Source organism: Rhinopithecus bieti, unplaced genomic scaffold, assembly GCF_001698545.2.
Source record: "Rhinopithecus bieti isolate Rb0 unplaced genomic scaffold, ASM169854v2 scaffold_63334, whole genome shotgun sequence".
In the NCBI taxonomy this organism is placed as follows: domain Eukaryota; kingdom Metazoa; phylum Chordata; class Mammalia; order Primates; family Cercopithecidae; genus Rhinopithecus; species Rhinopithecus bieti.
The window spans coordinates 130,933-157,466 of record NW_016823868.1 but is presented as its reverse complement, the minus strand read 5'-3'; the positions used below and the strand labels follow the sequence as shown (position 1 = coordinate 157,466).

Sequence of the window (26,534 nt, the reverse complement as noted above, 5' to 3'; positions counted from 1 at the left end):
GGCCTCCCAAAGTGCTGGGATTACAGGCTTGAGCCACCGCGCCCGGCTAATTTTTTATTTTTAATAGGGACGAGGTTTCACCGTATTGGCCAAGCTGGTCTCAAACTCCTAACCTCAAATGATCCGCCCACCTTGGCCTCCCAAAGTGCTGGGATTACAGGCATAAGCCCCCGTGCCTGGCCTAAACATAAATTTTATATGTACTGGGAAACCAAACAGTTTGTGTGACTTGCTTTATTGCCGCGGTCTGGAAGCAAACCCTAGGTATGCCTGTATTATGAACAACTTTAAATGAGTAAATTCAACAACTTACCTGAAAGGGACAAATCCCTTCAAAGTACAACTTACCAAAAGTAAGAAAAGGGGAAGTAAAAAAAAAACCCTGAAAAACTCTTTCTATATATTAAATTGAATTTGTGATTAAAACAAACAACCACCTTTCGAAGTAGGAAATTCTAGGTCTAGACGGTTTTCTTGGTGGATTCTATCAAACATTTAAGGAAGAAACAACTTCAACCTTATGAAAACTCACAGAAAACAAAGAGAAGGGAACACTTCCAAACTAATTTTATGAGGCCAAAATGAGGCTGATAAAGACATTACCAAAATAAACTAACAAACGAAGAAAACACCACACCAATATCCCTCATGAATCAACACACAAAAAATGCTTAAAAACTGGGCAAATCAAATTTAGCAATATATAAAAAGGATTATATCTCATAAGCAAGTTGGACGTATTCCAGAAATGCAAGGTTGGTTTAATATTCAAAAATCAGGCCTGCACAGTGGTTCACACCTGTAATCTCAGCACTTTGGGAGGCCGAGGTGGGAGGATCACCTAAGCCCAAGAATTACAGACCAGCCCGAGCAACATAATGAGACCCCATCTGTACAAAAAATCTTAAAAATTAAAAATTATGGCCGGGCGCAGTGGCTCAAGCCTGTAATCCCAGCACTTTGGGAGGCCGAGACGGACGGATCACGAGGTCAGGAGATCGAGACCATCCTGGCTAACACAGTGAAACCCCATCTCTACTAAAAAAAATACAAAACTAGCCGGGCGAGGTGGCGGGCGCCTGTAGTCCCAGCTACTCGGGAGGCTGAGGCAGGAGAATGGCGTAAACCCGGGAGGCGGAGCTTGCAGTGAGCTGAGATCCAGCCACTGCACTCCAGTCCGGGCGACAGAGCGAGACTCTGCCTCAAAAAAAAATAAAATAAAATAAAAATTAGCTTGGTGTGGTAGCATGTGCCTATAGTCCCTGCCACTTAGGAGGCTGAGGTGGGAGGATTGCTTAAGTCCAGGAGTTCAGGCTGCAGTGAGCTATGATGGCACCACAAATACAGTCAACATAGGGCCTACATGTATATATGTACATACACTAATATAAGACCACATACACAGTCAACATAGGGCCTATATGCATATACGTACATATACTAATATAGGACCACATATACAGTCAATGATTTTTAGCAAAAGTATCAGGTAATTCAACAGAGTAAGGTATGTCTTTTTAACAAATGGTGCAAGAACTGGATATGAGTACAGAAAACGAGAGTTAACCCTGACCTCAAACCAAATACAAAATTGATTTAAAATGGATCCTAGAACATTCTGAGAGCTATAAAAGGTTAAAATTTTAAAATTTAAAAAAATTTAAAATAAAAGAAATCATAGAATATACAACTATAAAATTTCTAGAAAATAGGAAAACTTCTTTTGACTTTAGTGTAGGCAAAGATTTCCTGCATAGGTCATAAAAATCATAAATCAAAACTGGAAAAAGTTGATCAATTGGACTTCATGAAAACAAAATACTCTTGCTCATTAAATAACATCATTAAGAAAACCAAAAGGAAAGGAACAATATGATAAAAAAAAAACATTTATGATGCATATATCTGATAAAGGACTTACATCCAGAATATATAAAAAACATATGAAACAACATAATTCTTTTTTTAAAATAAGCCCCACGGGGAAACAATCAAATAAAGAAGCAACAAACCAGCCACAAAACAAAACCCAAGTCTTACCCCCCTGAGAAGCTGCAAGACAAAGACAGCAAAAGCCTGTAGTTGGGGAACAGGTGTTCATTCTGTCAAGCATTATAAAATGAAGCCTTCAGAAATCACTCAATCTTGAAACAACACAATTTTTAAAAAGAGGTAAGATTTGGACAGATAATTTTACAAAGGAAAACATATAAATGACCATTAAGCATCTTGGAAAATTGTGCAACCTCATAAGTCACCAAGGAAATACAAAACAAAAGCTTAAAAAATGAATTTTGGAACCACTGAATAGACACATAAAATGACAACAAAATGAACCCTGACCCGCTACCTCACACCATGCACAAAAGTTAATTCATAAAAGCTATATAACTCTAAGCCTTCTAGAGGAAAACATAAATATCTTTGCAACTCGGCAGGGTAGGCAAAGGTTTCTTACAAAGAACACAGAGAGATAACCACAGAGAAAGAAGTTTGTTAAATTAGACTTCATAAAAATTAAAGTGACACACTTTTGCTTATTGGAAAACACCATTAAGAAAATGAACAGGCCGGGCATGGTGGCTCATGCCTGTAAAACCAGCTCTTAGGGAGGCAGAGGCAGGAGGACAGCTTGAACCTAGGAGTTTCAGACCTGCTTGGGCAATATAGCGAGACCTTGCTCTTGAAGAAGAAAAGAAAATGAACAGACAAGCCACAGACTGGAATAAAATATTTGCAAAACACGTATCTGACAAAAGATCAGTGTCCAGAAGAAAAAGTCAAGCAACTCAATTTTAAAATGAGCAACAGATTTGAAAAGACATTTCACAAAGGAAAAATAGATGAAGAGCCAATCATGAAAATGTGCTTAACCGCATTAGTCATCAGGCCAATGCAAATTAAAGCCATAATGAGATACCACTACACACCCACCAGAATGATTAAGATTTCACAGAGTGACAGCACCAAATGTTGGCCAGGATGTGGAGCAACTGGAACTCGTATCCGTTGCTGGTGGGAGTGTGAAATGAAAGGGCCGCTTTGGGAAAAGATTTGGCAGTTTCTTATAAAACTAAACATACACCTACCCTATACCTACCCTAGGTATTTCTACAGAATAAATGAATGCCTATACGCCCAGAAAAACTTGTACAAGAAGAACCACCATAACAGGTTTACTCATAAGAGCCTCCAGATGGAAACAGCCAGGGGTCTTTCAACAAGAGAATGGCTAAAAACCCACAGAATGTTCACACAGTGGATGTTACTCAGCAATAAAACAGAACAAATCGCTGGCACCTGCAGCAACATAGGTAGCTCGAAGAAACACTCAAACTGGCAAAATTATTTCATGGTGGAAAAAAAGCACAATTATGGTTGCCCCGGGGGAGATGGGGGCTGTGATGCGCCTGGAGGGGCATGAGGAACTTTCTGGGGTGATAGTGATGTTCTATGTTCTGGTTAGGCTGGGATACACGTGGATGCATTTGTTAAAATTCAAAGAACAGAACATTTCACATCTGTGCATCTCAGGGTATATAAATTTTACTTCAAAGAAAAACAAAAATAATCACAGACAAATGCCGGACTCTAGTTAATGAAATGCAAACTGAGGCGTTGACAGGATGTTGTGTGCTGATTTCTGCAGCTTATTTTAAGTGCATCAAAACCTGCATGGATGCTGCTGGCCAGACGGATTTGTGGTGAAGCAAACAGCAAAATGGTTACTGTGGAATCTAGGTGGTAAACGCATGGGTGTTTGCTTTAGAATCTTTCATGATTTCTTTTTTGTGGTTTTGTTTTGTTTTTGAGACAAGGTCTTGTTCTGTCACCCAGGCTGGAGTGCAGTGGCACAATCCCAGCTCACTGCAGCCTCAACCTCCCAGGTTCAAACAATGCTCTCACCTCAACCTTCCGAGTAACTGGGACTACAAGCCTGCACCACCATGCCTGACTAATTTTTTGTATTCTTTATAGAGATGGGATCTCACTATGTTGCCCAGGCTGGTCTTGAACTGTTGGGCTCAAGTGATCCTCCTAGCTCAACCTCCCAAAGTGCTGGGATTACAGCCATGAGCCACCACGCCCAGCCCTCTTTCATCTTTTCTGTCTTTGAAAACTTTTATGGCAAAAGTTGCAAAATGTAAAAGATTGAAACATATCAACCAAAATAGGAAAAGAAAATAAAAGAGATGGCAGGAGACCCCTCCCTTTCCCCCTAAGTGAGCTTCCAACCCTCCCTTTCCCTGCCCAGTTAGGACAGGAACCCCAAGGGCTCGGGCCCCCGTGCCTGTGCAGGGAAGGAAGCACCCCCGTGCCTGTGCGGGGGGTGGTCCTCTGCCCTCTGGTGCTTCTCATTCTCTGCACTCGCCACTTCCCTCGCCTGCAGTGAGCAGCCACAGTTGGCGGAAACTACACCCAGGCAGCCTCTTCCCACGAGTTCAGTGAAACCCCGCAGGAGCTGGACTCTCGAGAACTTGCGGCGCCACCTGCTGGAGGAAAGGCTTTCTGCAACCGGGTTCCTCTCCCCTTCCTCCCAGCCACGTGCCTCCCTGACCAGGCTGGGCGGGTCCCCTCTCTGCAATCTCGGGGCACCAGTACACGAGAAATGCCCAATGCTTCAGAACCTCCCCCACCCACACCTCAACATCCAGTCCTCAGTGGACACCGCCCCCCCACGACAAACACATCAGAGGCACAGTCCAAGACCACCTACCCCAGGTGGAGCACAAGCCCCCATGCCCATCACCCCAGCCTCTTCCTCTCTCCCTCAGACACAGCGACATCGGCCCAGGACACTGAAGACTCTTGACTTTATAAACATGCTGAAGCCAATCATTCTGAAGCTGTAGTTCTTTTTCTTATTATTTTATTTTTTATTAAGACAAAGCCTTGCTATGTTGCCCAGCCTGGTCTGGAACTCCTGGGTTCAACTGATGCTCCTGTCTCGGCCTCCTGAAGTTCTGGGATTGCAGGCGTGAGCCACTGTCTCCAGTCTGAAGCTGTAGTGCTTGAATCTTTGTCAATAGCAACACTCGTCCCCCTGAGAGCAGCAGGGCCGCCGGCGTGGCTGAGAGCCCTGTATCACCGCAGTGAATCTGCTGCCTGGAACTCCAGGGGAGCTCTGATTCCCGGCTGGAGGGACAGGCTGTGTGGGGCTGGGCAGGGCGGACTGCGGGAGACCAAGCCCAGACAGGGCCACCAGCCACGTGAGCACTGGGGCGGCGGGGACAGCGAGGGAGACGGTGCAACCCCGAGGAAAGACGAGGCCACAGAACGGAGAGGCCCATGCCTAGGGGTTCCCTTCTGCTGCTGGACAGGCATGGCTGTGCCTCTCCCCCAGTCCCTGGGACCGTCAAGCCACGTGCTCTCTGAGAGGCAAGCGGGACTCCCGACAGGAGGCTTTAGGCTTTAACCAAAGTGTCTGTTCTGCAGGGTGAGCTGCACAGGCACCCCCACTCCTGACTTCTTTGAATCCCTGTTGTCCTCAAGTCCCACCCATCCTCTCCAGGTAAACAGAAACACTGCCCAGGGGAGGACAGAGGAAGAATCCAGGAAAGGCTGCCCGACAGCCTAGCTGAGCCCACGCCATTGCCAAGAGCAGACCCGAAACTCAGGAGCTGCTGAGGTGATGGCTCAGGGCCCACATCAACAGGAGGGGGTCAGAGTGGCCTCTGCTGGATGCTGATGGGGAAGCCAGGCAGGTGGGTCCATCCAGCAGTCAAAGAGATCCTCCCTCTCCAACTTCCTCTCCAAAGAGATCCTGATCCTCCCTCTCTAACTGCAGGGCCTGCAGCACCCTCCCCTCTAGCAGGCCTCCCTGCCTGCCATCGGCCATTCTCAGCAGCCACAGGGCACTGAGGTCCCACCATAGTGAGAATAAAATCAAGCCCTCACTGGGGCCTCCAAGGCCTGGCATGACCTGGCCCTGCCTGTCTCACTGGTGTCACCGCTGCCATCTCTGACAACACTCTCCAGCCACTCCCACCTACCCCAGGCTCTGACCTCGGGCCCTTCACACCTGCCATTCCCTTTGCCAGGTTGCTCTTCCCTTGGATTTTGGCCTGGCCGGGTCCTTCTGGTCATTAGAGCTTCAGCTCAGTGTTACCACTGAGGAAGGGCTTCCATTAATCCCCCCCCACACACACAAATACGCACCCCTAGCAATCTGTTCTTAGCATCTTCACAGCCCTCGTCCAAAACCATCTATGGATTTGCTCATTTGTGGGCTGCCTGACTCTCGGTTCCCACTGTAAGTAACAGGTGATCAGCGACTGTGTCTTTGTTGCTCCTCATTACAGGCCAAGCACCTAAGAGAGGGCCTGCACACAGTAGGCCTCAATAAACATTCACCAGATAGGCCAGGTGTGGTGGCTCATGCCTATAATCCCAGCACTTTGGGAGGCCGAGCTGGGTGGATCACTTGAGGTCAGGAGATCGGGACCAGCCTGACCAACATGGTAAAACCCCATCTCTACTAAAAATACAAAAATTAACCAGGCATGGTGGCGGGCGCCTGTCATCCCAGCTATTTGAGAGGCTGAGGCAGGAGAATCGCTTGAACGTGGGAGGTGGAGGTTGCAGTGAGCCGATATCTCACCACTGCACTCCAGCCTGGACGACAGAGTAAGAAACCGTATCAAACAACGACAACAACAAATATTCACCAGAAGAACTAAAGCAGCCTGCCTGTGTCTAACAGGAACTTAAGAGCACAAGATTAACTCAACCAAAGGACACACACAGCAGGCATTTCACAGCTGACACCTGTTGGTGGAGGGAGATTAGGAAAGTGGGGAGGGGCAGTGCCTGGGCACGGGGACACCCTGGGCATAGGGATGCCCAGGGCACGGGGAAACCCTGGGCACGGGGACGCCCTGGGCATGGGGATGCCTCCTGCCACCCAAAGCCCCGCAGCCCCATCACACCTGTCTGTTCCAGCAAATTGGTCCAAAGAGCATTTTCAAGTTTTCACGGCAGTTTCAGAGCCGGTGCCTTTTCGCTGATTTCACGGGAGCGTTGTTTATTCAGTGCTCAAGTCAGAGTTTCCCCATTTAGAAAAAAAAAAGAGGAGGGTGGCTCCGTGGATGGAGGTATGAGGGCGTCCACAGGCAGAGGGAGGCTCCCGGGCTGAGATCTGTGCCACTCTCTGTCCCAATTTCAAGGCATAGCCTGGAGCCCAAATCAGTCTCCAAACGTGGGCCACTGGTTAAGAGGAATCTCCCCTCCCATGCCCAGCCCCCACCGCCCAGAGCATGCCAGCCTTGCCTGCCCTGGCCTTCGGGACCCCCTCAGGGACCCTCAGGCCCCCAGTCAGGGTGGGCTTGAACCAAAGCAGCCCCAGAACCCATGCCAATGCCCTTGCCAGTGGGAGACCCTGGGGAGCACCATGTGGGATGCATGGGGCCAGGCAGGGGCACACGGCGAATGGCTTCAGAAGCTCTGGCCACTTGGTGTGGACGGGCAGCCCAGAGCAAGAGATGGGCCAGGAAGCTGGAGTGAGCAGGGAGGCCTCAGCCCCTGGTGGAAGCAGGCCGGGTAAAAATAAACTAGCCTGAGGACAGCAGCCAGTAAGACCACCACAGGAGGGGTGGTGGGGCAGGGGGGGGTCCCAGTGGCCCAGGAGAGGGGGGCATTGCCAGAGATAAGGTTGGCAGAGGAAGGCCGGTGCTGGTAGGATTAACTTGCTAGAACAGCTATGGTTTATTCTTTTTTTTTTTTCTTTTACACATGTTCCTGGGACTCATGGAATTTACTGGTTTATTATAAAGGATATTACAAAGGATACAGATGAAGAGAGGTGTAGGGAAAGGTATGGGGGAGGGACGCAGAGCTTCCATGCCCTCCCCAGGCGCTCCACCCTCCAGGAGCCTCCACATGCTCCAGAAGCTCCCCGAACCCCCTCCTTCTGAGTGTTTACGGAGGCTTCATTACAAAGGCATGATTGATTCAATCACTGGCCACTGATGATCAGCTTAACCTTCAGCCCCTCTCGCCTACCTGGAGGTTGGAGGGTGGGGCTGAAAGTCTCAACCTTGTACTTCTACCCAGTCTTCCCTGGGACCCGCCCCCATCCTGAAGCTGGTTAGGGGCTGCCAGCTGGTCTGTCAATCATGAGCATTCAAAAAGACATCACTTTGGAGATTCCAAGGATTTTAGGAGTTGTATGCCAGGAAATGGAGATGAAAACCAAATGTATATTTCACAACATGACAGTCATTCTCTTTCAACCACAGCCTCCCTTCCTGCCCTGCTGCGGGCCTCAGCCCCCCATGCCCCAGGGCCTTTGAACACATTGCCTGTTGCCTGCAGCGATCCCTGCTGCCTGCCGGGTTTGAGCCTGGTTTACTCCTCACCCTTCTGTGCTCAGCCTAAAGGTCTCCCCCCAGGGCAGTCCTCCTGACCTGGTCCTACGAACCCCACGTCCTGTCCTGCCACTGGTCCCCTTTGTCACTCCTGCCACTTCCCATGTTTCACATTTACTGATGTGGTCTTGCACTGGTGCAGTCCCATGAGGGCAAGGACTGTGTCTGGCTTTGCCCTCCATCAGACCCCAGCACCAAGTCCACAGGGAGCACCCAATGCTGAATGAATGAATGAGTGACCAGCAAGGGAAGTTTGTTGTGTCATGTTGGGGTTCAAAGGCTGCCGGGCGGACCACGTGGGTGAGGTTGGGTGGGGAGGGAAGCAGAGATGACCCCTTGGAAGAAGGGGTAGGAGGCAGGGAGGAGGGTGTGGGGTGCTGTGTAAGGATGGCAAGTGCTTCCAGGAGTGACAAGCCAACCCCTAGAGCACCAGGCAGCAGAAAAAGGCTGACACCCTCAGGCCCCACTTCCACTTAGGGACTGAGGCCAGGCCTCCGGCAGGCCAGCTCCCCGTTGCTAGGAGAGCCCCAGGGGAAACTTCATCAGCTGCTGAGTTGGTCACAGTGGAACCCATGTGGTGGGTAGGAGAGGTCTGAGGCACAGGGCTTTGGGTGGTGGCTTCAGGATGGAGACTCCTGTCCAGATCATGAGGGGCGGCAGCAGGGATGACCACCTCCAAACAGGAAGCAGACAAAGGCACAGATGGCAGAAGCAGAGGCAGAGAATGAGCTGCAGGGGCATCCCCAGAAGGAGAGCCAAGCAAGGGGACAGGCTGGAAACACTCAGCCTCCACGCCCTGAAGCACAGACAGCTGGTCTCACACGCAGGCCGGGCAGCCACACCACTGAGAATGAGGGGCATGTCTGCAGGGCAGGCCTCAGGACGCCCCGGGCTGGCCCTGCCATCAGCCTAGAAAGGCGGCCCAGGCTTTTACGGTAGGGTGCATGTCCAGCCAGGTCCTGGGCAGGAGCTGAGACTCCCCGGCTGGCCTGAGAGGGGATGATACAGCAGGCCCAGCCCGGGACTTCCCCACTCCTCCCTGCTACCCAGCAGAACCAGCTGGGCATGAGAAAAGAAGAGAAGCGAATCAAGAGCCCAGAGCATGAGGCTGGACCAGCCCTTACACCGCATGCAAAAATCAACTCAACATGCATCAAAGACCTGAACTCAAGAGCTAAAACCACAAAACTCTTAGAAGAAAACACAGGGGAAAAGCTTCATGACGTTGCATTTGGCAATGATTTCTTGGTTATGGCACCAAAAGCACAGGCAACAGAAGAACAAATAGATAAAGTGGAACGTTATCAAAGTTTAAAACATTTGTATATCAGGCTGGGCGTGGTGACTCACGCCTGTAATTCCAGCACTTTGGGAGGCCGAGACGGGTGGATCACTTGAGGTCAGGAGTTCGAGACCAACTTGGCCAACATGGTGAAACCTTGTCTCTACTAAAAATACAAAAATTAGCTGGGCTTGATGGCAGGCGCCTGTCATCCCAACTACTCAGGAGGCTGAGGCAAGAGAATCTCTGGAACCAAGGAGGCGGAGGTTGTAGTGAGCCGAGATCACACCACTGCACTCCAGCCTGGAGAACAGAGTGAGACTCTATCTCAAAAAAACAAAACAAAACAAAACAAAACTGCATATCAAAGGGCACTAACAACGCAGTGGGAAGGCAATCCATGGAATGGCAGCAAATCATAGCTCAGATACAGGATGAGTATCTGGATATTCATCTACAGATCTCCTAACACTCAGCAACAACAAAAACAATCATCCAAATCAAACACAGGGAAAGGACTTGAACAGAAATTTCTGCAAGAAGATGTGCAAATGAGCAATAAACACGAAGAGATGCTTAACATCACTAAGCATTGGGGAAATGCAAATCAAAGCCACAAGGAGAGACCCCCCCCCTCACAACCATGAGCTCCAGGCAGGTAGGAAGACGCCTGGTGGGGAGGGGCCGGCTCCGTGCTGCCCCCAGAATTCCCACAGAGGCTGCCTGACCCCGACACCTCACCAGGAGCACAGGAACGAGTGGAAAAGGCCGCCGGCCACCCCAAAGGGCCAGAGGGGGCAGCGAGGGGTCTGGGACATGGAACCATTCTGTGCATCCAGACACGTGGGGACAACAGGGGGATGAAAGGTGGCCCCTAAAATTTACATCCACCCAGAGCCTATGAACACGGCCTATTTGGAAAAAGAGTCTTTGCAGACATTATGAAATTAAGGATCTTGAGATGGGACCATCTTGGATTACCCAGTGGGCCCTAAATCCTTATAAGAGACAGACAGAGGGAGATTTGGGGCACAGAAGGAGGCCCCATGACAACAGAGGCAGAGATCAAGTGATATGGCCACGAGCCAAGGAACACCAAGGGTTGCGGGAGCCGCCAGAAGCTGCCAGAGGCGAGAAGCAGGCTTCCCGTCGGAGCCTCTGGAAGGAACCAGGCCTGCTGATGCCGTGATTTCGGACTTCTGGCCTCCAGAATGGCGAGACAAGAAATGTCTGGTGTTTTGAGACACTCAGTTTGTGGCACTTGGTGATGGCAGCCCCAGGAAACCACTACAGGGACCAGAGTTCCCACAGGGCCGGTCAGGGAGCGGGTGCAGAGTGCGTCAGGCCAGGCCTCTCCCATCGGAGATGGAAAAGCAGAGCTGGAGAGGTTGAGACCGGATAGGCACCCCGTGTCCAGGGGTAAGAACTCCCAGGGGACGGCAGAGGCCATCAGAGACAGCAGAGTGAGGGACAGGAGGGAGGGGTGAGGGCTGAGGTAGCACCCTCCGGGGGCCTCGGCTCCCTGCCCACTGCTGACCCAGGAAAGCCCTAAGAGGAGCTGGGCTTTACCCTGTGCCGCACTGCATGGGGTGGACCCTGGTGGGGACAGACGTCCAGCAACAGCGTGGCTGAGCCCCCTCCAGGACCCTGGGCCTGCATTCATGACCATGCACAGACGTCCACGCCCTCTTCCTGCAGCTCTCCCTCGTGGCCTGTTCCTAGCCTCCCAGCCCAACGGAGCTCCCCAGTGGAAAGTTCCCTTCTTGGAGACTCTCTCCCTGCTGAAATACAAGCTCTTGGAACAAGATAAAACTGCTTAATTTGTAAAAGCCACAAAGCCGGTCCAGAACAAAAAAAAGCTCCGACCCTTGGCTGGAAGGAGTGGCCTTCCATGCCTCAGCGGCCAGTCACCGCTGCATGACTCATGCTGGCCCTGCTGACGAACCTTCCCAGGGGAAGGCCACAGGCCCCAGGGAGGGTGGGAGAGTACCCAGGTCCCCGTGACAAACCAGACCAGAGCCAGGCACTGCCGACAGAGGGACAACGGAGGGACAAGAGGGCAGGTCTTGGGGCTCCTAAGCCTTCCCTGGGGCCGGCAGACCACCATGGACTCACCAGGGTAGGACCACCCCCTCCCACAAACCCTTCCTGGGTAGCTACAGGGCAGCCTGAGCTGGACACACCTCACACACCAGCCCAGTGGGGCATGAGGCACCCACAGCCACGTCTGGAAGCCAGCGGGCCGGCGTCTGCCAGGCAGGCCTCTGTCACACAGGCACGGCATCCTCCCCACGCTCCTCCTCAGGCCAGAGCACGCGTGGGGATCAGAGCAGCTCTCACAGTGGCTTCCAGCCTGACAAAGTGGCATAAGCCACACCCTGTGAAGAGGAAGAGCCCCTCGGTGAGGGAAGAAGTGCCCACAAAACTCAGGACACGCGCAGAAGCCCGCGGGGTGGAGGGGGCGCTGCCTGGGGCCAGGCTGCTCCCACCCCTCACATTGCAGATTACGGAACTGCGGCCCCAGAGCTGCGAAGTGGCTTGCTCAAGGCCACCCAGCAGGGACAGGAAGGAACTCACTTCCCCAGGGACTGTTTGGGAGTTCAGTGACAATTAAAGACCAGTGCTAAAGTTTGCCCGGACGAGAACCTCGTTAGGGAAACAGTTCGGGGATTCTCGTGATCATTCGGAAGGCAGCCAGTTTACAACTGAGTTTTTAAAAATGTACGTTTTCTTACATGAAAACACATCTGAATGGGATTTTGTAGAAAGCATCTTTCATCAAGGCACAGCCCGAGGGGAGGTCCCCGCTTCATCCCTGGCTGTGCTGTCCTTGGCCAAGGGCAGCAGGGATCAGAGTGGTCTCTGGGGCACAGCGCTGACTGCTTTCAAAGAGTGTTTTGTTTAGTTCATGAAAAGCTTGTGTTTGGTGAGCCTGGGAGGGTGCCATCACTTCCAGCTCCCCAGGGAGCACCACCCCCTAAACCCACGCCTCTCTGCCCAGCTCTCAGATCCCCTGCTGCTCACCCATCTGGGCCTTGGCTGGATCATCTATAAAATGAAGGCCGAACCCGAGGCTCCCCGAGGCCCCTGCCAGCCAGGCGGGTGAAGTGACGTCCTCCCGGGACTGGTGGCCGAGGAGGCAGGGGACCCACTGTGGTCTGGTGGGGTGGTCACTCCGAGGACGGCTCCACTGTGCAAGCCTGATGAAGGCCCCTCTCAGTGCTCCCTGCCCTGCGGCTCCTGATGGGCCGAGAGCAGGACACTGGGCTCCACAACCACCCATCCCAGCGGGCCTGAACCCCCGAGCTCAAACAGATAAGATGCGGTTTCACTGCCGCCCCAGCCTTCTGCCCATCTCCCCTGGCCTCCTCCTGAGGTCCGCCTGCTGTGCCCAACTGGGCGTGCTCAGTGGCACAACACACACCCGCTCCACCAGTCCCAACATCACATCAAGATGTGGCCCTGGGAACAGCGGTGGAGGGGACCGCACGTCCTATAGAGGAGTCACCGAGATGGGCCTCCCTCTCTCAGGCCTCTCAGGGACCCCCCAACACACACATAGGGGCAACCAACAGACCAGGGCCCAAGGCACTTAGGGGTTGACACTCTTAACGACCCCTGCTCCATGGCCCATAGGTCACTTCAGAATACCCAAAGCCTGGAGCATGGTTCAGCCACCCCATATCTCCCAGCCCTGGGCTCAGAGGTCGGCATGGGCAGCAGAAACTGTCATCAGTGCTAATTACCAATGACGGTGCTGGCCACGTGCGATGGCAGCCACAGTACCGCACGTGAGTGAAGAGACCAAGGAGGCTGGGCCTGGGAGGGAGGGCCTGGAAAGCTGGGGTGAACTAAAGGCACGGGAACCCCCTTTCTCTTCATTTGCCGGTTCACACCCTGATGGGTCTGTGACCGCTGCAAGGGGGCTGCCAGCGTGCATGGACACACGCACACACATGCACACACACATGCACACGTGCACACACGCACACACACGCCGGGCTCCTCTGAGCGCCGGGAGCTTCCCCCTCTATAATCAACTGCCGGGAAGGCACAGAAATGCTATTTTAGGTAGGAGACCGAGGCAGCCTTGAAGACAGACTTTGGCTGGAGGCAAAAAACAAACCACACAGTGAACAAACAAACCACTGGCCAGGTCCAAGCGCCGCCGCCCCAGACCCGAGCCAGGGGGGCAGGTCCCCCACGCCCTTCCCAGGTTTCAGCGCCAACAGCCTGAGCATTGAGAGTGGCCATGACACGCAAGAGTGGCACACTGGAAAATGAAAGAGAAGTAGCCAGGAGAGAGCAGAGCCGGGTTTAAATAAAAGCCAGACTCAGGAGAGCTTAGCTTCTGAGACAGCGTTCGTCCCACGAGCTTGGAACCGCCAAAAAGAAAAGAAATATTTCTGTGAAAAATGAGCAAAAGCGCCCCTTGCATGCTTATTCCCCCCAAGCATAAATAAAGCCCCGAGTCCAGGGCAGTGGGGGGCGGCCGATGAGGACGGGGCTGTCTGCCTACCTGAGATCCGGTCCCTCTCCATTCCTACGGATATATTTAGCAGCGGCGGGAGTCCCGGCGTCCCGCTCAGAGGCGGCCTCCCCTTTCTCACCCCCGTCGCCCTCCCTCTCTCAGCCTCCTCCTCCTCCTCCTCCTCCTCCTCCTCTAAAAACACTCTTTGTCTGGTCTAATTTCTTCAATCTGTTGCAATCACGAATGCATCCGAATTACCACATTTCCATGTGCTCATCATATGTTTGTGCTCCAAACTGAAGTAGCATTCTCTTCAAAATGGGAGGAAAAACGGAGCACAGGAGAGAAATCCAAAAAGAGGAGGCAGGAGAGAGGGCCCGAGGTGGGCCCCGAGGAGTCCGGCAGCCCCCAGGGTCTGCCTGTGAGAGTCCCAGAGTCCTGGCCGCCCGGTCTGGTCGGTGGCTGCAGAGGTCCCGAGTGCGGCTTCCGGCAGCCTCCTCTCTCCACCTCCTCCAGCCCCCGCCGCCCCGAGGCTTGCTGCTCCTTTTTAATATCCACTTGGAGATGCTTAACTTAGACTCTTGGAAACCAACTCACAGAGTCAAATTCCTGACGACTTCCAAAGTCTTTCATTTTCCCCGTCCCGCGATGCTACGATTTCCTTGGGTTTAAGTGTTTAAAAAGCCCAGTTCCTGCGTGCCTTCCTCTGTCCTGGGCTAGCCCAGCCTTTCTTCACCCCGCACCCCAACGTGGCTGGGCGGGAGGAACGGCCGTGCCTTAGGCCAGCATGCTGAGAAAAGGTTCTGGAGCACCTGCCCAGGAGGAACCCTGAGAAATCACCCCCCTCTGTCCCGTTAGCCTGTGGTGACAGAGGCAGTTGCCGTCCCCGCCCAAGCAGAGGGCGAACGGGATGGGGACTTCCTGGATGATTCCTACCACACACGCATGAGTCAGTAAGTCTCCAGCCGTCCCCTGGGAGGGAGCGAGTCTTCCTCTCTGGGAACTCGGGGCCCCACTGGGGGATCAGTGCTGTTCCCCACTGTTCATCCGGGGTCCTCAGAGGCTGCTTACCTGGGGGGGTCCCCACCAGCACATGGTCAGTGTCCATGCTGAGGCCAAGGGCACAGCAGAGCAGATGGGGGCCTACAGTGTGGGTCCCTGGGTGGGGAAGGGGGCATCCTCTCTGTCTTTAAGCTTCACCTCAAGGGTTCATTCAAACCTGAGACACAGAGGCCGGTTCTGTTGGCCCAAGCCTGTTTAAAGAGAATGTGTATTCCTGCCAAGGCTGAGAACTCAGGCAATCTCTCTGAAAACTCCAGATTGTCAGCTTCTATTGAGAAAGGGAGGACGCATGGCCACACCACAGAAGCCTTCCTGCCTGGCCACACAGGGCTAGTGTAAGACTGCTCTGCCCTTTAGACAAAACAGTTTCCAGTTTGCACTGCTCCCCAAGGACCCCACACAAATTTCCAATATTTGCACCCCTCCACCTCGACACACCCCGCAGGCCTCTGAGTTTACAATCCCTGCCCCACAGAGCCACGTGACCTGTGACCAGGTGAGGCCCATGCACAGCTCTCAGCTAGATGACAGTGCCAAAGGCCCTGAAAGGCCACTTCAGGCCACAGTCCCATCCACTCTCTGCCTGGGATAGGACCCGAAATGCAGTCTCCTTTGTCAGGAAGGACGTCTTCTTGGGGGGTGGGGAGGACCATTCCCAGTCTTCTGGGAGACATAAAGCAACCACCTCCTCCTAAAGAGCCTGGAAGACAGCCCCACAGGCAGCCAGGCAGTGAGGGAGATGGGGACAGCATCTCAGCTGAGGCGGGAGGCTGGGGAGGGAGGGAGGGATCATGGGCACTAGAGAAGGCTGAATAATGGCCCCAGGGATAGCATGTCCTAATCCCTAGACCTGCACATGGGACCTTGTTTGGAACAACGGTCTTTGCATCTGTGATTCAGTTGCGGATCTTGCTGTGGCGAGAACACGTGGATGGTCCAGGTGGTCCCTAAAGGCAATCTCGGTGCTCACACAAGACGGGGGCAGCGGGAGATTCGACACAGACAAGGATGATCAAGTGGAGATGGGGCCCGGAGAGATATGAAGATGCTGGTGTTGAAGGGAAGGGCCATGCAACCACAAGCCAAGGGACGCCCACAGCCACCAGAGGCTTGAAGGGGCAGGAGATGAAGGCAGCAGCCCCAACCTTTTTGACACCAGGGATCAGTTTCATGGAAGACAATTTTTCCACAGACCAGGGAGTGGGGAGATGGTTCCGAGATGTTTCAAGTGCATTATATTTATTCTTTTATTTTATTGAGACAGAGTCTCACTCTGTTGCCCAGGCTGGAGTACAGTGGCACACTCAGTTCACTGCAAACTCCGCCTCCTGGATTCAAGTGATTCTTCTGCCTCAGCCTCCCAAGAAGCTGGGATTACAGGCGCCTGCCACCCTACCTGGCTAATTTTTGTATTTTTAGTAGAGATGGGGTTTCACCATGTTGGCCAGGCTGGTCTTGAACTCCTGACCTCGTGATCCGCCAAGCTTGGCCTCCCAAAGTGTTGGGATTACAGGCGTAAGCCACCACACCTGGCTTTTACTTTTTTATTTTTTGAGACAGAGTTTCACTCTGGGATTACAGGTGTGAGCCACTGCGCCCAGCCACAAGCACACTGTACTTATTGTGCACTTTATTTCTATTATCATTACACTGAAATAATTATACAATTCACCATAATATAGAATCAGAGGGAGCCTGAGCTTGTTTTCCTGCAACTAGACGGTCCCATCTGGTAGTGATGGGAGACGGTGACAGATCATCAGGCATTAGATTCTCGTAAGAGCCCACAACCTAGATCCCTCACATGCACAGTTCACAATACGGTTCGCGCTCCTGTAAGAATCTAACACCATGGCTGATCAGACAGGAGGCACAGCTTGGGCAGTAATGCAAGCAATGGGGAGTGACTGTAAATACGGATGAAGCTTTGCTCGTTTGCCAGCCACTCACCTTCTGCTGTGCAGGCCAGTTCCTAATAGGACACACACAGGGGTGGGAACCCCTGCCCTAGAGCCTCCAGAGGGCTGTGCCCAGGGGACACCCTGATTTCAGCTTGGTGACCCTGATCTCGGACGTGTGGCCTGCAGAGTTGTGAGAGGATGGCTGGGCGTTGTTGCGACCCAGCCAGCTTGTGGCCACTCGTTACAGCAGCTGTGGGAAACTGATGTAGTATCACAGACAGAGCCAGGGCTCAGCTCACTGGAGCTGCTTTCTATTTCTATTCTATTTCTTCCTAAAACATTGTATTAAGCCAACCACTAATAACCACTGACTCCGATCGGCAGGAATCGCAGAGGTTTCTTGGTTTGTTTCTTTAATCCCTTTTCCAATTTTGAAATAATATTTCTTGTTGGTTTTTCTGATTATAAATGTAATATCTTTCATTGTATTGAGTTTAGCAACAAGAGAAAAAGTATAAAGCAGAAACCCCAGCTGGGCAAGATGGCACGCGCCTATAATCTCAGCACTTTGGGAGGCTGAGGTGGAAGGATTGCTTGAAGCCAGGAGTCTGAGGCTGCATCGAGCTATGATCGCGCTACTGCAACCCAGGCTGGGTGAAAAGAGTGAGACCCTGTCTCAAAAAAAAAAAAAAAGGAAGAACACCCATTAACCTCACTCAAGACTCTCCATACAAACTCCCGCTGTGGGGCAGGGAAGCCCAGGAAGGCCCCACCAGGCTCTGACCCAGCCAGGCTGGCGGTGGGAACTTGGGAACAGCCCCGAGTGAGGGGCTGGGCTATGACGAGTTCATTCACCCGGCCACCTCCCGCACGCTGTGCACACTATGGGTTTGACGGCCAGGGCTGGAGCGCTTGCTGAGCGTGGCCTTGACCCTCAGCTTTACCCAGCGTGGTTTGGCCTGAGGTCCATCTCCCCTCCGTGCCTGAAAATCCAAACATTTTGGCCCAGGCAGGGGATCACTTGAAGTGGAAAACCTGGCAGCACCGACTGGCTGTGAAGAGGCAGGAGTTAGTCATGAGCCGGCTGGGAGGCGAGTGCGGAGGTGGTGGGGTAAGGCCAGCCGAGGGTGGGGGAGGCGAGGGGCCAACCTCTCACTGCCCACGGTGTCTCAGCCTCCGTGAAAGCACTAAGGGGGCACCTCACCAGGCCAGCGCAGACCCAAGCCCCTGTGGTGGATTCCCCGTGGTCCCTCCCTCCAGAGGAACACTGAAGTGGTTTCTGTGGTCCTGTCTTAGATTCAGAGGCACAGTTGCATACTAAACGCACTGAGTAATCCTGCAGTGAGGGAGCCGGGCTGGGTTTAACCCACCTTTTCCCAAATTGGACCAAAGGTTGCTGTCCTGGGAAGGAAGGGCCCTCAGAGCCACGGCTTTGGGAAACTCTAGTTGTGCCAGCCTGTGAGCCCAGTTCCCGGTCACCCCAGCCTGCCTATACCCTGGAGTGGGCACTGTTACCCAAAAGCCCTTTCCAGACAGTTCTCAGGGCAGCATCTCTGTCCTTCACCCCCCGTAGACCCCTGGCCACTTTTTTGTGACATCAGCATCATCGGTTCACAGCTCCTCTTAATTGCAAAGTAGGGCTCAACGGGCGCAGTGGGGCCTGGCAGGGCGGGAAGGAAGAGAGAAGGCCACTTTGTCTCCAATGGCACTGGCCGGGCTCCGGAAAGGCCAGAACCCACAGAAAGGAAGGAAGTGTCACACTCAACCTGCTTTGCCTCAGCCTGGGGGCATCTTGCAGAAAGAAGTTAGACGGTCGCTCTTCACTCTCTGGCTTGCCCTAGAAACTGCTTCTTTTCCAAGACGCTATCAAATGCCTCCTCCATCAGGAAGCCTTCCCTGGTTGCCTCCTCCACTCCTGTCTTGCCCCAGAACATGGCCCGGCCCTCACAGACAATCCTGACATCAGAGCCTTCTTAGTAGAGATTTTCCTTCTCCATGGAAATTCATACTCCAAACCGAATATGTGTGTAGACTGAGCCCCTGTTCCCACGTGAAACAAAAGTGAAAGGTACGGGTCACCTTCTCACAACAATCTGGGCTCCACAGGGGCCCAGTAGGAGCCGGGTCCAGTTCAGCTGCCCCAGGCGCACCATCCCGGGCACTAGTGCCTCTGCCCCCCTCCACGAAGCACAGCTTCATCCCCCGGTACCCAGAGGGGAGGGGACACATGCCAGGCATTCCCCAGGGTGGCCTGTGCTCCCTACACCAGGCCAGGAGGACCTGGGGCTGGTCCAGCCATGCAGGGAAGGAGCAGGCGGTCCAGGAGACGCTGATGTGGGCAGCAGGGGCCTTCAGGAAAGAGGCTTTGTAGGATCGGCACCGCCTTGCTCCAAGCGCACACACTGGGGAAGGGTCCTGCGCGGAGGCGGAGACAAGGCATCTCAGGCTGAAAGGATGCTTTCTGATGCTCCGGGCTTGGATTTGTTGCCATCTTCCATGTCCCCTCACCTAACACAAGTTCCAGTAAATCCTCCATGCTGAGTACCAAGCTATACAGGATGCACAACCTCTCGCTTTAAAAAGTGACTTCCTGCTGGCAGTGGTGGCTCACACCTGTAATTCCAGCACTTTGGGAGGCCAAAGTGGGAGGATCACTTGAGGCCAAGAGTTCAAGACCAGCCTGGGCAACATAAAGAAATACGATTTCTACAAAAAAAGAGTCCAGGCACAGTGGCTCACACCTGTAATCCCAGCTACTTGGGAGGCTGAGGCAGGAGAATCACTTGAACCCAGAAGGCAGAGGCTGCAGCAAGCCAAGATCATGCCACTGCACTCCAGCCTGGGCAACAGAGCGAGACTCTGTCTCAAAAAAAAAATTTTTTTTTTTGAGGGCCCCTTCTTCCTCCCTTTGCCCAGGCTGGAGGGCAGTGATGTAATCACAACTCACTGTAGCCTCAGCTTCCAGAGTAGCTGGAACTACAGGGGTGCACCACCACGCCCAGCTAACTTTTTGTATTTTTAGTCAAGACAAGGTCTCGCCATGTTGCCCAGGTCTGGAGCATCTGAGCTCAAGGGATCCTCCCACCTCAGCTCCAAAAGTACTGGGATTACAGGCATGGGTCACCATGCCTAGCCTGCAGACATTTCTTTTAAGAATTAGGCAGGCATGGTGGCGCACAACTGTAGTCCCAGCTATTTAGGAGGCTAAGGCGGGAGGATCCCTTAAGCCCGGCAGGTTGAGGCTGCAGTGAGCTATGACTGTGCCACAGCACTCCAGCCTGGGGGACAGAGAAAGACCCTGCCTAAAAAGAAAAAAGAAAAAAAAAAGAACTTTTCCATTCATTTCCTGCTCATCCTCAGACAACCACTGAAGTTTGCTTCCCTGAATTAAAAGTGAAGGAGCTCCGTCCCGGACTCCCTCCTGCTGACCCTGCTACTGTACCTGCCAGCAGAGCCGGCCAAGACCCTCCAGGCTGGCCCCAGCCTGGCCCGCCTACAGCCTCCCAAGCAAGACGGATTCCCGGGCTGAGGCCAGCTGCATTCCTCTCCGGAATCTTTCTCCACTTTTTATTGTGCCTCGAGCTTTGGCTGTTCCTAAATAAATACAATCCAGCTATCTCTGCCCTTGGGGCCGCTGCAGGGTTTACTGGTGCAAACCGCCTGGGCAGGCCTGTTGCTTTAGGAGTCCTTCCAGGTCAGCGTGGAAGGAAACCAAGACAACGGGGAGAAGCAGCCCGGCCGGGCCCAATTCCACTCTCACAGCCTCATGCTCAGCCATCCGTCCGGGCTGTAGCCTGACAGGAGCCAGAGCTGGCGCTCCATTCCTAGAGGGGGCCCCCGACTGCCTGTGCAGAGTGAGGGAGGTCTGGGGGTGCAGAGGCCAAGGGCCCTTGCAGAGTTTGCCCCAGGCCCCCTGAGTTTAAGCTTCTCTGCAGCCAACAGAAAACTCCCCCAAAAGCGGGTGTCTCTCATCCTGCCTGCTCAGTAGGTGCCCAGCAACCGTTCGCTGGATAAACAATGAATTTACAGATCCAACGTGAAGATGATCTAAACCGCCCATAGAACTTTCCCCAATGATGTCAATGTTCTGTATCTGCTGTGGTCAATATGGCAGCCACATGTGGCAGTGAACGCTTGCAATGTGGAAGGGCTACCAAGGAAGGCACAGAGTTTTGCATTTAGGTTAAATAATTCAAACTTAGTCACAAATGCCTAGTGCCTGCCCTGTTACACAGACCCTTTTCGTCACCTTCTTCTCCTCCCTGGAGACACTGCATTTGCCATCAATTTCTTACCCAGGAGGCAAACAGAGAAAAGCTACTCTTTAGCCAATGCAAAAGAAGGCCCATATTTGCATTTTAAGCTAGTTTTTTGGCCAATTCTCCCAAGCATCTCCTATCAAGGTCAGTCCAGCAATATTTCCTGACTGCCTGCCACACACCAGGAGAGCATTCCGCCCCGGCTCTGGTCCGAGGCTGTGGAGGACACAGAAATAACCAAGGCCAAGCTGATAGAAGGGGTGTGACAAGATGGCCCAAAGTCACCCTGAGCCAGCTGGGTCCAGGAGCATGGAAGCCCTGCTCTCCAGAGGACAAGTGGTAACCCATCCAGAGAGGTCCGAGCACTCAGAGCCAGGAGCGCAGAAGCAGCAGGGGGCTCCAGGCTGGAAAGCAGTATCAGGGTAAGGCTGGCTGGCAGCACAAACCCACACTCGAGGCTTGTGGGCAGAAACTAAGGGCTCTGTAAGTAAGAAGACCAGGCCCAGGTCTATTGTAAATGATCGGGTGGAGGGATCCTATCACCGGGTCCCCAGCACACAGGAGGGAAGCGGTAATCGTCCTCTAAATGTTGACTGTGGATAGGAAGGAGCCACAGCAGGACAGGGGTGGGCAGGACGGCACCCGCTGGTCCAAGGAGAGATGACAGAGGCCCAACCAAGACATGACCATGACCAGGGCAGCCTGTCCAAGGGCCAGTATGTGGAGGGTGAGTTGATGAGATCTTGGCAACCTGTTGACCTGGGGGTGCTGGGGAGGCAGAGGTCAAGATCAACTCTGAGATTTCCTGCTTGTGAACCTGGGTGGGTGGCAAGGCTGACATCAGAGAAATAGAGGAAGAGCGAGTAGCTATGGGTGAGAAAGGAAGTAACGAGCTAGGGGTGCCACAGGAGCCCAGGGACAAGGTCCTCAAGGAGCCAAGATGCTGGTGGTCTCTTCCACAGCCAGCTCCCTCTACGTGGCACACTTTTGTCTGCATGGCTGGGCAGGGGGGACCTGTTTGTCCGACTCACTTTGAGCAGCTACTCTGTGCACCAAGGCAATGTGGCACGGTACCCTGGGGAAGTAGCGAGGAGACACTGCCCAGGCCCCACCCCTCTGGCATTTTCTGTCTCCTGGGGATGGTGGCAGTTAAATAAGTGACAGCCAATTGTCAGGAGAGTTGGGCTCTGATTCACCAGGTGGGGCCGGGCACTCCTTCCGGAAGAGGCGTGGGAACTGGCGTAGGATGAAGGGAGGGAGCGAGCACCAGCCCAGGCCCCGCTCCTGCAGGGCCCTTTTCACACCTCCTTGTGCAGGCGTCCCCATGAGGGCAGAGACACCTAAGTGCTTGAGGGAGACTTCCTGCGGGCAGGGGTGGCCCATCCACAGCGGCCAGGTAGGGAAGCGCATCAGTGTCCTGTAGCTGCCATAATGGACCACAGCTGTGGGGCTTGAAAAAATGGAAGCGGGTTCTCTCCCAGTGCTGGAGGCCAGAGGTCCAAAATCAAGGTGTCAGCAGGGCCACACTCCCTAGGAAGGCTCTGAGGTGGGTGGGGGGGCCTTCCTTGCCTCTTCCCAGGCGCTTCCTGGCCTGGGGCTGCATCACTCCACCATCTGCTGCTGCCTTCGCGTGGCTCTTCCCGGTGCGTCTGTGGCCTCTCTGCTTCTTTTAAAGACATCAGTCGTTGGATTTAGGGTCCATCCTGATCCAGAATGACCTCATCTCAAGATCCTTAACTACTTACATCTGCAAAGACCCCATTTCCAACTCCCAGGTCACATTCTGAGGTTTTTGGTGGACATGAGTTTGTGGGGGACACGATTCAACCCAGGACAGAAGGGATGACGGGGGCACTGGGGACAAGGCCACGCACCCCAGAGGCATTGGAAGATGGAGGAGCAGGACCCAGAGACACGGGATGTCAGGCAGAGGAGTTGGCGCTGGGGACTGAGGGCCAGAGGGAAGGAAGCTCGGGCACCACTGAGATGAAGGCACCACTGAGATGAAATGCTCCGTGCACCGTGGGAACCAGGGCAAAAGTCAGCTGGACGCTCAGTCAGGGAGGCGGCTGCCCAGAGAGGCTGACTGAGGCACAGAAAATGGGCGAATATGGGAGAGCCTAGCAGAAGGCCACTCGGAAGGGCGCAGTGGTAACATCTAGAAGGGCTGAGGAGCACGTCCCCACGGCCCAACCAATCCACCTGGGGAAACACACGTTCCCGGCAGCGCTAATGACAGAGAAGACCTTCGGTGATGTCACCAGTAGGTCACGGGACTGGCAAACTCTGCCTCCCCACATGGACGAACACTCGCTAGCTGCCAAAATAAATGAACCAAGGCTAAGTGGATCTACACGGATACATCTCGACACCATCACGCTGTGGGCACAAGCAGGGCAGCCACTGACTCCAGTCAGGCACCGAGGACACGATGCTGACGACGGCATTCAAGAGGAGAGAGACCTAGGCTGTTCAGACACACGATGCTGACGACCGTATTCAAGAGGAGACCAGGCCGGATGCGGTGGCTCACACCTATAATCCCAGCACTTTGGGAGGCCGAGGCAGGTGGATCCCCTGAGGTCAGGAGTTTGAGACCAGCCTGACCAACGTGGTGAAACTGTGTCTACTAAAAATACAAAAAAATTAGCCAGGCATAGTGGCGGGTGCCTGTAATCCCACCTACTGGGGAGGTTGAGGCAGAAGAATTGCTTGAACCCAGGAGGCAGAAGTTGCGGTGAGCCGAGATGGCGCCACTGCACTCCAGTCTGGGTGACAGAATGAGACTCTATCTAAAAAAAAAAAAAAAAAAAAGAGGAGACCTAGGCTCCTCAGACACACCATCGCCCAGCACAGACATGCCTGCCCAATCCAGGGGTGAGCACTGCAGCGGGAGCAGGGCTGGGATGGAGAGGGTCACCCAGGGCTGGGCTACACCTGCAATGTCTCACTTCTTAAGCGGGACGGTGAGTACACAGGTATTTTGTTATCTTGTTCTTTACTTTTTTTTTTTTTTTAGCTCTAACAATTCCATTTTTTTAAAAAAAGAAAAAAAAAAAAAAGGAGAGAAAGTGTGTGAGCTGACCAAAGGGTTGATCACGGTGTCATTTAAGCTCTTGCCAGAAATGTCATCCCTGGCCCAGTCCCAAACACAGCCTCGAGAAGAGCCTTTGTCCTTCTGGGGAGGGCAAGAGTCCCAGACATAGGAGACTGGCCAGATGTGGATCTACAGAGAAGTTGGGTTGGGAGGACGGGATGGCAGACAGTCATCTGGGGAGTGTCAAATGGGGAGGCCTGAGATGCTGGGACGTCTAGGAATGAACTTCTGCCTGGACCAGGGTCTCAGCAGCAGGGAGGCAGTGAGAAAGACAGAAGCCAAGATGAGGAAAGGGTGTCTCAGGCCAGAGCCCACAGAGGCCCACAGAGGGAGGACCCCGTGTGTCAGCAGGCAGTCCCACACAAACCCAGATCACCAGCTTGCAGCTTTGGGCTTCAGCAAATTATGCCTTAGGCTTCCAAGCTGAGCTGTGATAGCGGCTGCCAAGTGCTGACGGCACAGAACCAGCCGGTCTAAGCAGAGGGAAGCAACCGCCGGGGGAGGCTGTGTCCACGCAGCCCAGGGTGCCAGGCTCCCAAGAGGCAACCGCCACAAGCACTGGGGGACCCTCCCCACCCATTCCACCAGAAGCTGGCCAATGAGAGGGAGGGAGATGGAGAGGCAGATCAGATGCGGAACCTGAGAAAAGCTCCCCAGAAACAGCAGTGGCTGGGCTGTCCAGTGGCTAGTGCCCAACATGACTGCAATAGGCGGGGCCCCTCTTAACCCTGACACCGAATCATGCAGCTGCCCAGGGGCCTCCAGCCAGAGCGTCACCCCACTCTCCCCACATACAGTCCCATCCTGTACTGCAAGGGACCTCACATGCACTCGTGTGGACACGGCAGTCCGCATAGCCACACAAGGTCCCACATCACCCACATGTACACGCCATCCCCTCCACTCCCACTTCCTGCAAAAAGCCACCCTCTCCCCCCTCCAGGCCTGGGGGTGCACAGTCCACAGGCGCTGCATCCACCTCTGGAGGGCAGACTTAGGAGGGGTCTGTGCTGTCCCCATAAAAGCCAACTCAGGATCAGAAGCAGGCTTCGGGTATAGAATTGTGGGGTCTCAGGTAGCCAGTGTGGTCTGGAACTGCTCTGTTTCACAGCCACTAGCCACATGTAGATACAAGTGGAAATCCATTTAAAATAAATCAATAATTCTATGCAAGTAAATGAGTGAATAAAATAAACTTAAACATTTAGACTTCGAGTGTGCAGTAGACCCAGGTGGTCAAGCGACTACCATACAGGATGTCGGGGTGGGGATGTACGGAACAGAGCCACCATCACAGAAGGTTCTATTAGCCGGGGCTGGTCTAGAGCACGGAGGTGGGGCTGCAGATGGGCACATGCCTTGCCCCCGTGAGTGCCTTGTCCTGGCAGGACGGCTATCTCACCTGGTTCTGAAGGCAGCTCTGGCCCACGGGTGCTCTATTTGTGTGGAATTGACTCCAGGTCCGTGTCCTTTGGAAACTTTGTCTCCTCTAGAATGGCTCATTCATGAAGGCACAGTCCCTGCCTGGTTGCCACCATGATGGCAGCCAGGGGTCTGGCACCCAGCTGGCCCCCAGCACATATGCACAGATGACCACACCATCTCTGCCCTTCTCAGAGCCCCTCATCTCCTGGGGGAGGTAAGTTCATTCATTGCTGTGACCCATCAACCTCTCCAAATAGAAAAGCCACTAGATGGGCACTGTCCCAGCCTGGCCGCTGCAAGTGACAGCCAAGAACCACGTAGGCTCCTGGGAACAGAGGCACTTATGGCCACACCAGGGTCAGGCAGGGGAGATCGGGGACACCCAGTGGGGAGAAGACGACGCGCAGACTCAGTCCTGGGGGGCGAAGGCTGGAGGCAGAGCCCTGACCTCTCTGTTCCACTGCCCTGCCCAGGCTGTACCCGGTGGTTGGTAGAGTCCCTCCAAGCCTGTGAGCTGTAACTCCTGTCCTGGATGGCCAGCCCCAGAGCTCTGATAGGTGCCTCTGTTTCCCCTTCCTACTGGTGAGTGTGGAACACTTCCAAACACATGGAAAAAGCAGAAAGAATAGCACAGTGACCACTGCCAGAGGCCCACTTATTTCCTCCTAGAT

At 53.5% G+C, this 26,534-nt stretch overlaps 1 protein-coding gene across 2 annotated transcripts in view; it reads right to left on the bottom strand.

Moving 5' to 3' along the window:
• Nucleotides 1-26,534, bottom strand: part of SEPTIN9 (septin 9) — a 213,902-nt gene that overhangs the window by 161,039 nt on the left and 26,329 nt on the right. The window contains exon 1 of one of the 2 annotated variants that reach the window (XM_017861943.1): nucleotides 14,168-14,990. The exons of the other annotated variant lie outside the window; for it this stretch is intronic. Within the exon in view, the coding sequence (XP_017717432.1) occupies nucleotides 14,168-14,189 (22 nt within the window). The 5' untranslated portion in view covers nucleotides 14,190-14,990. Of the gene's footprint in view, nucleotides 1-14,167; nucleotides 14,991-26,534 lie in introns of those variants that run through there. 2 annotated transcript variants of the gene reach the window in all.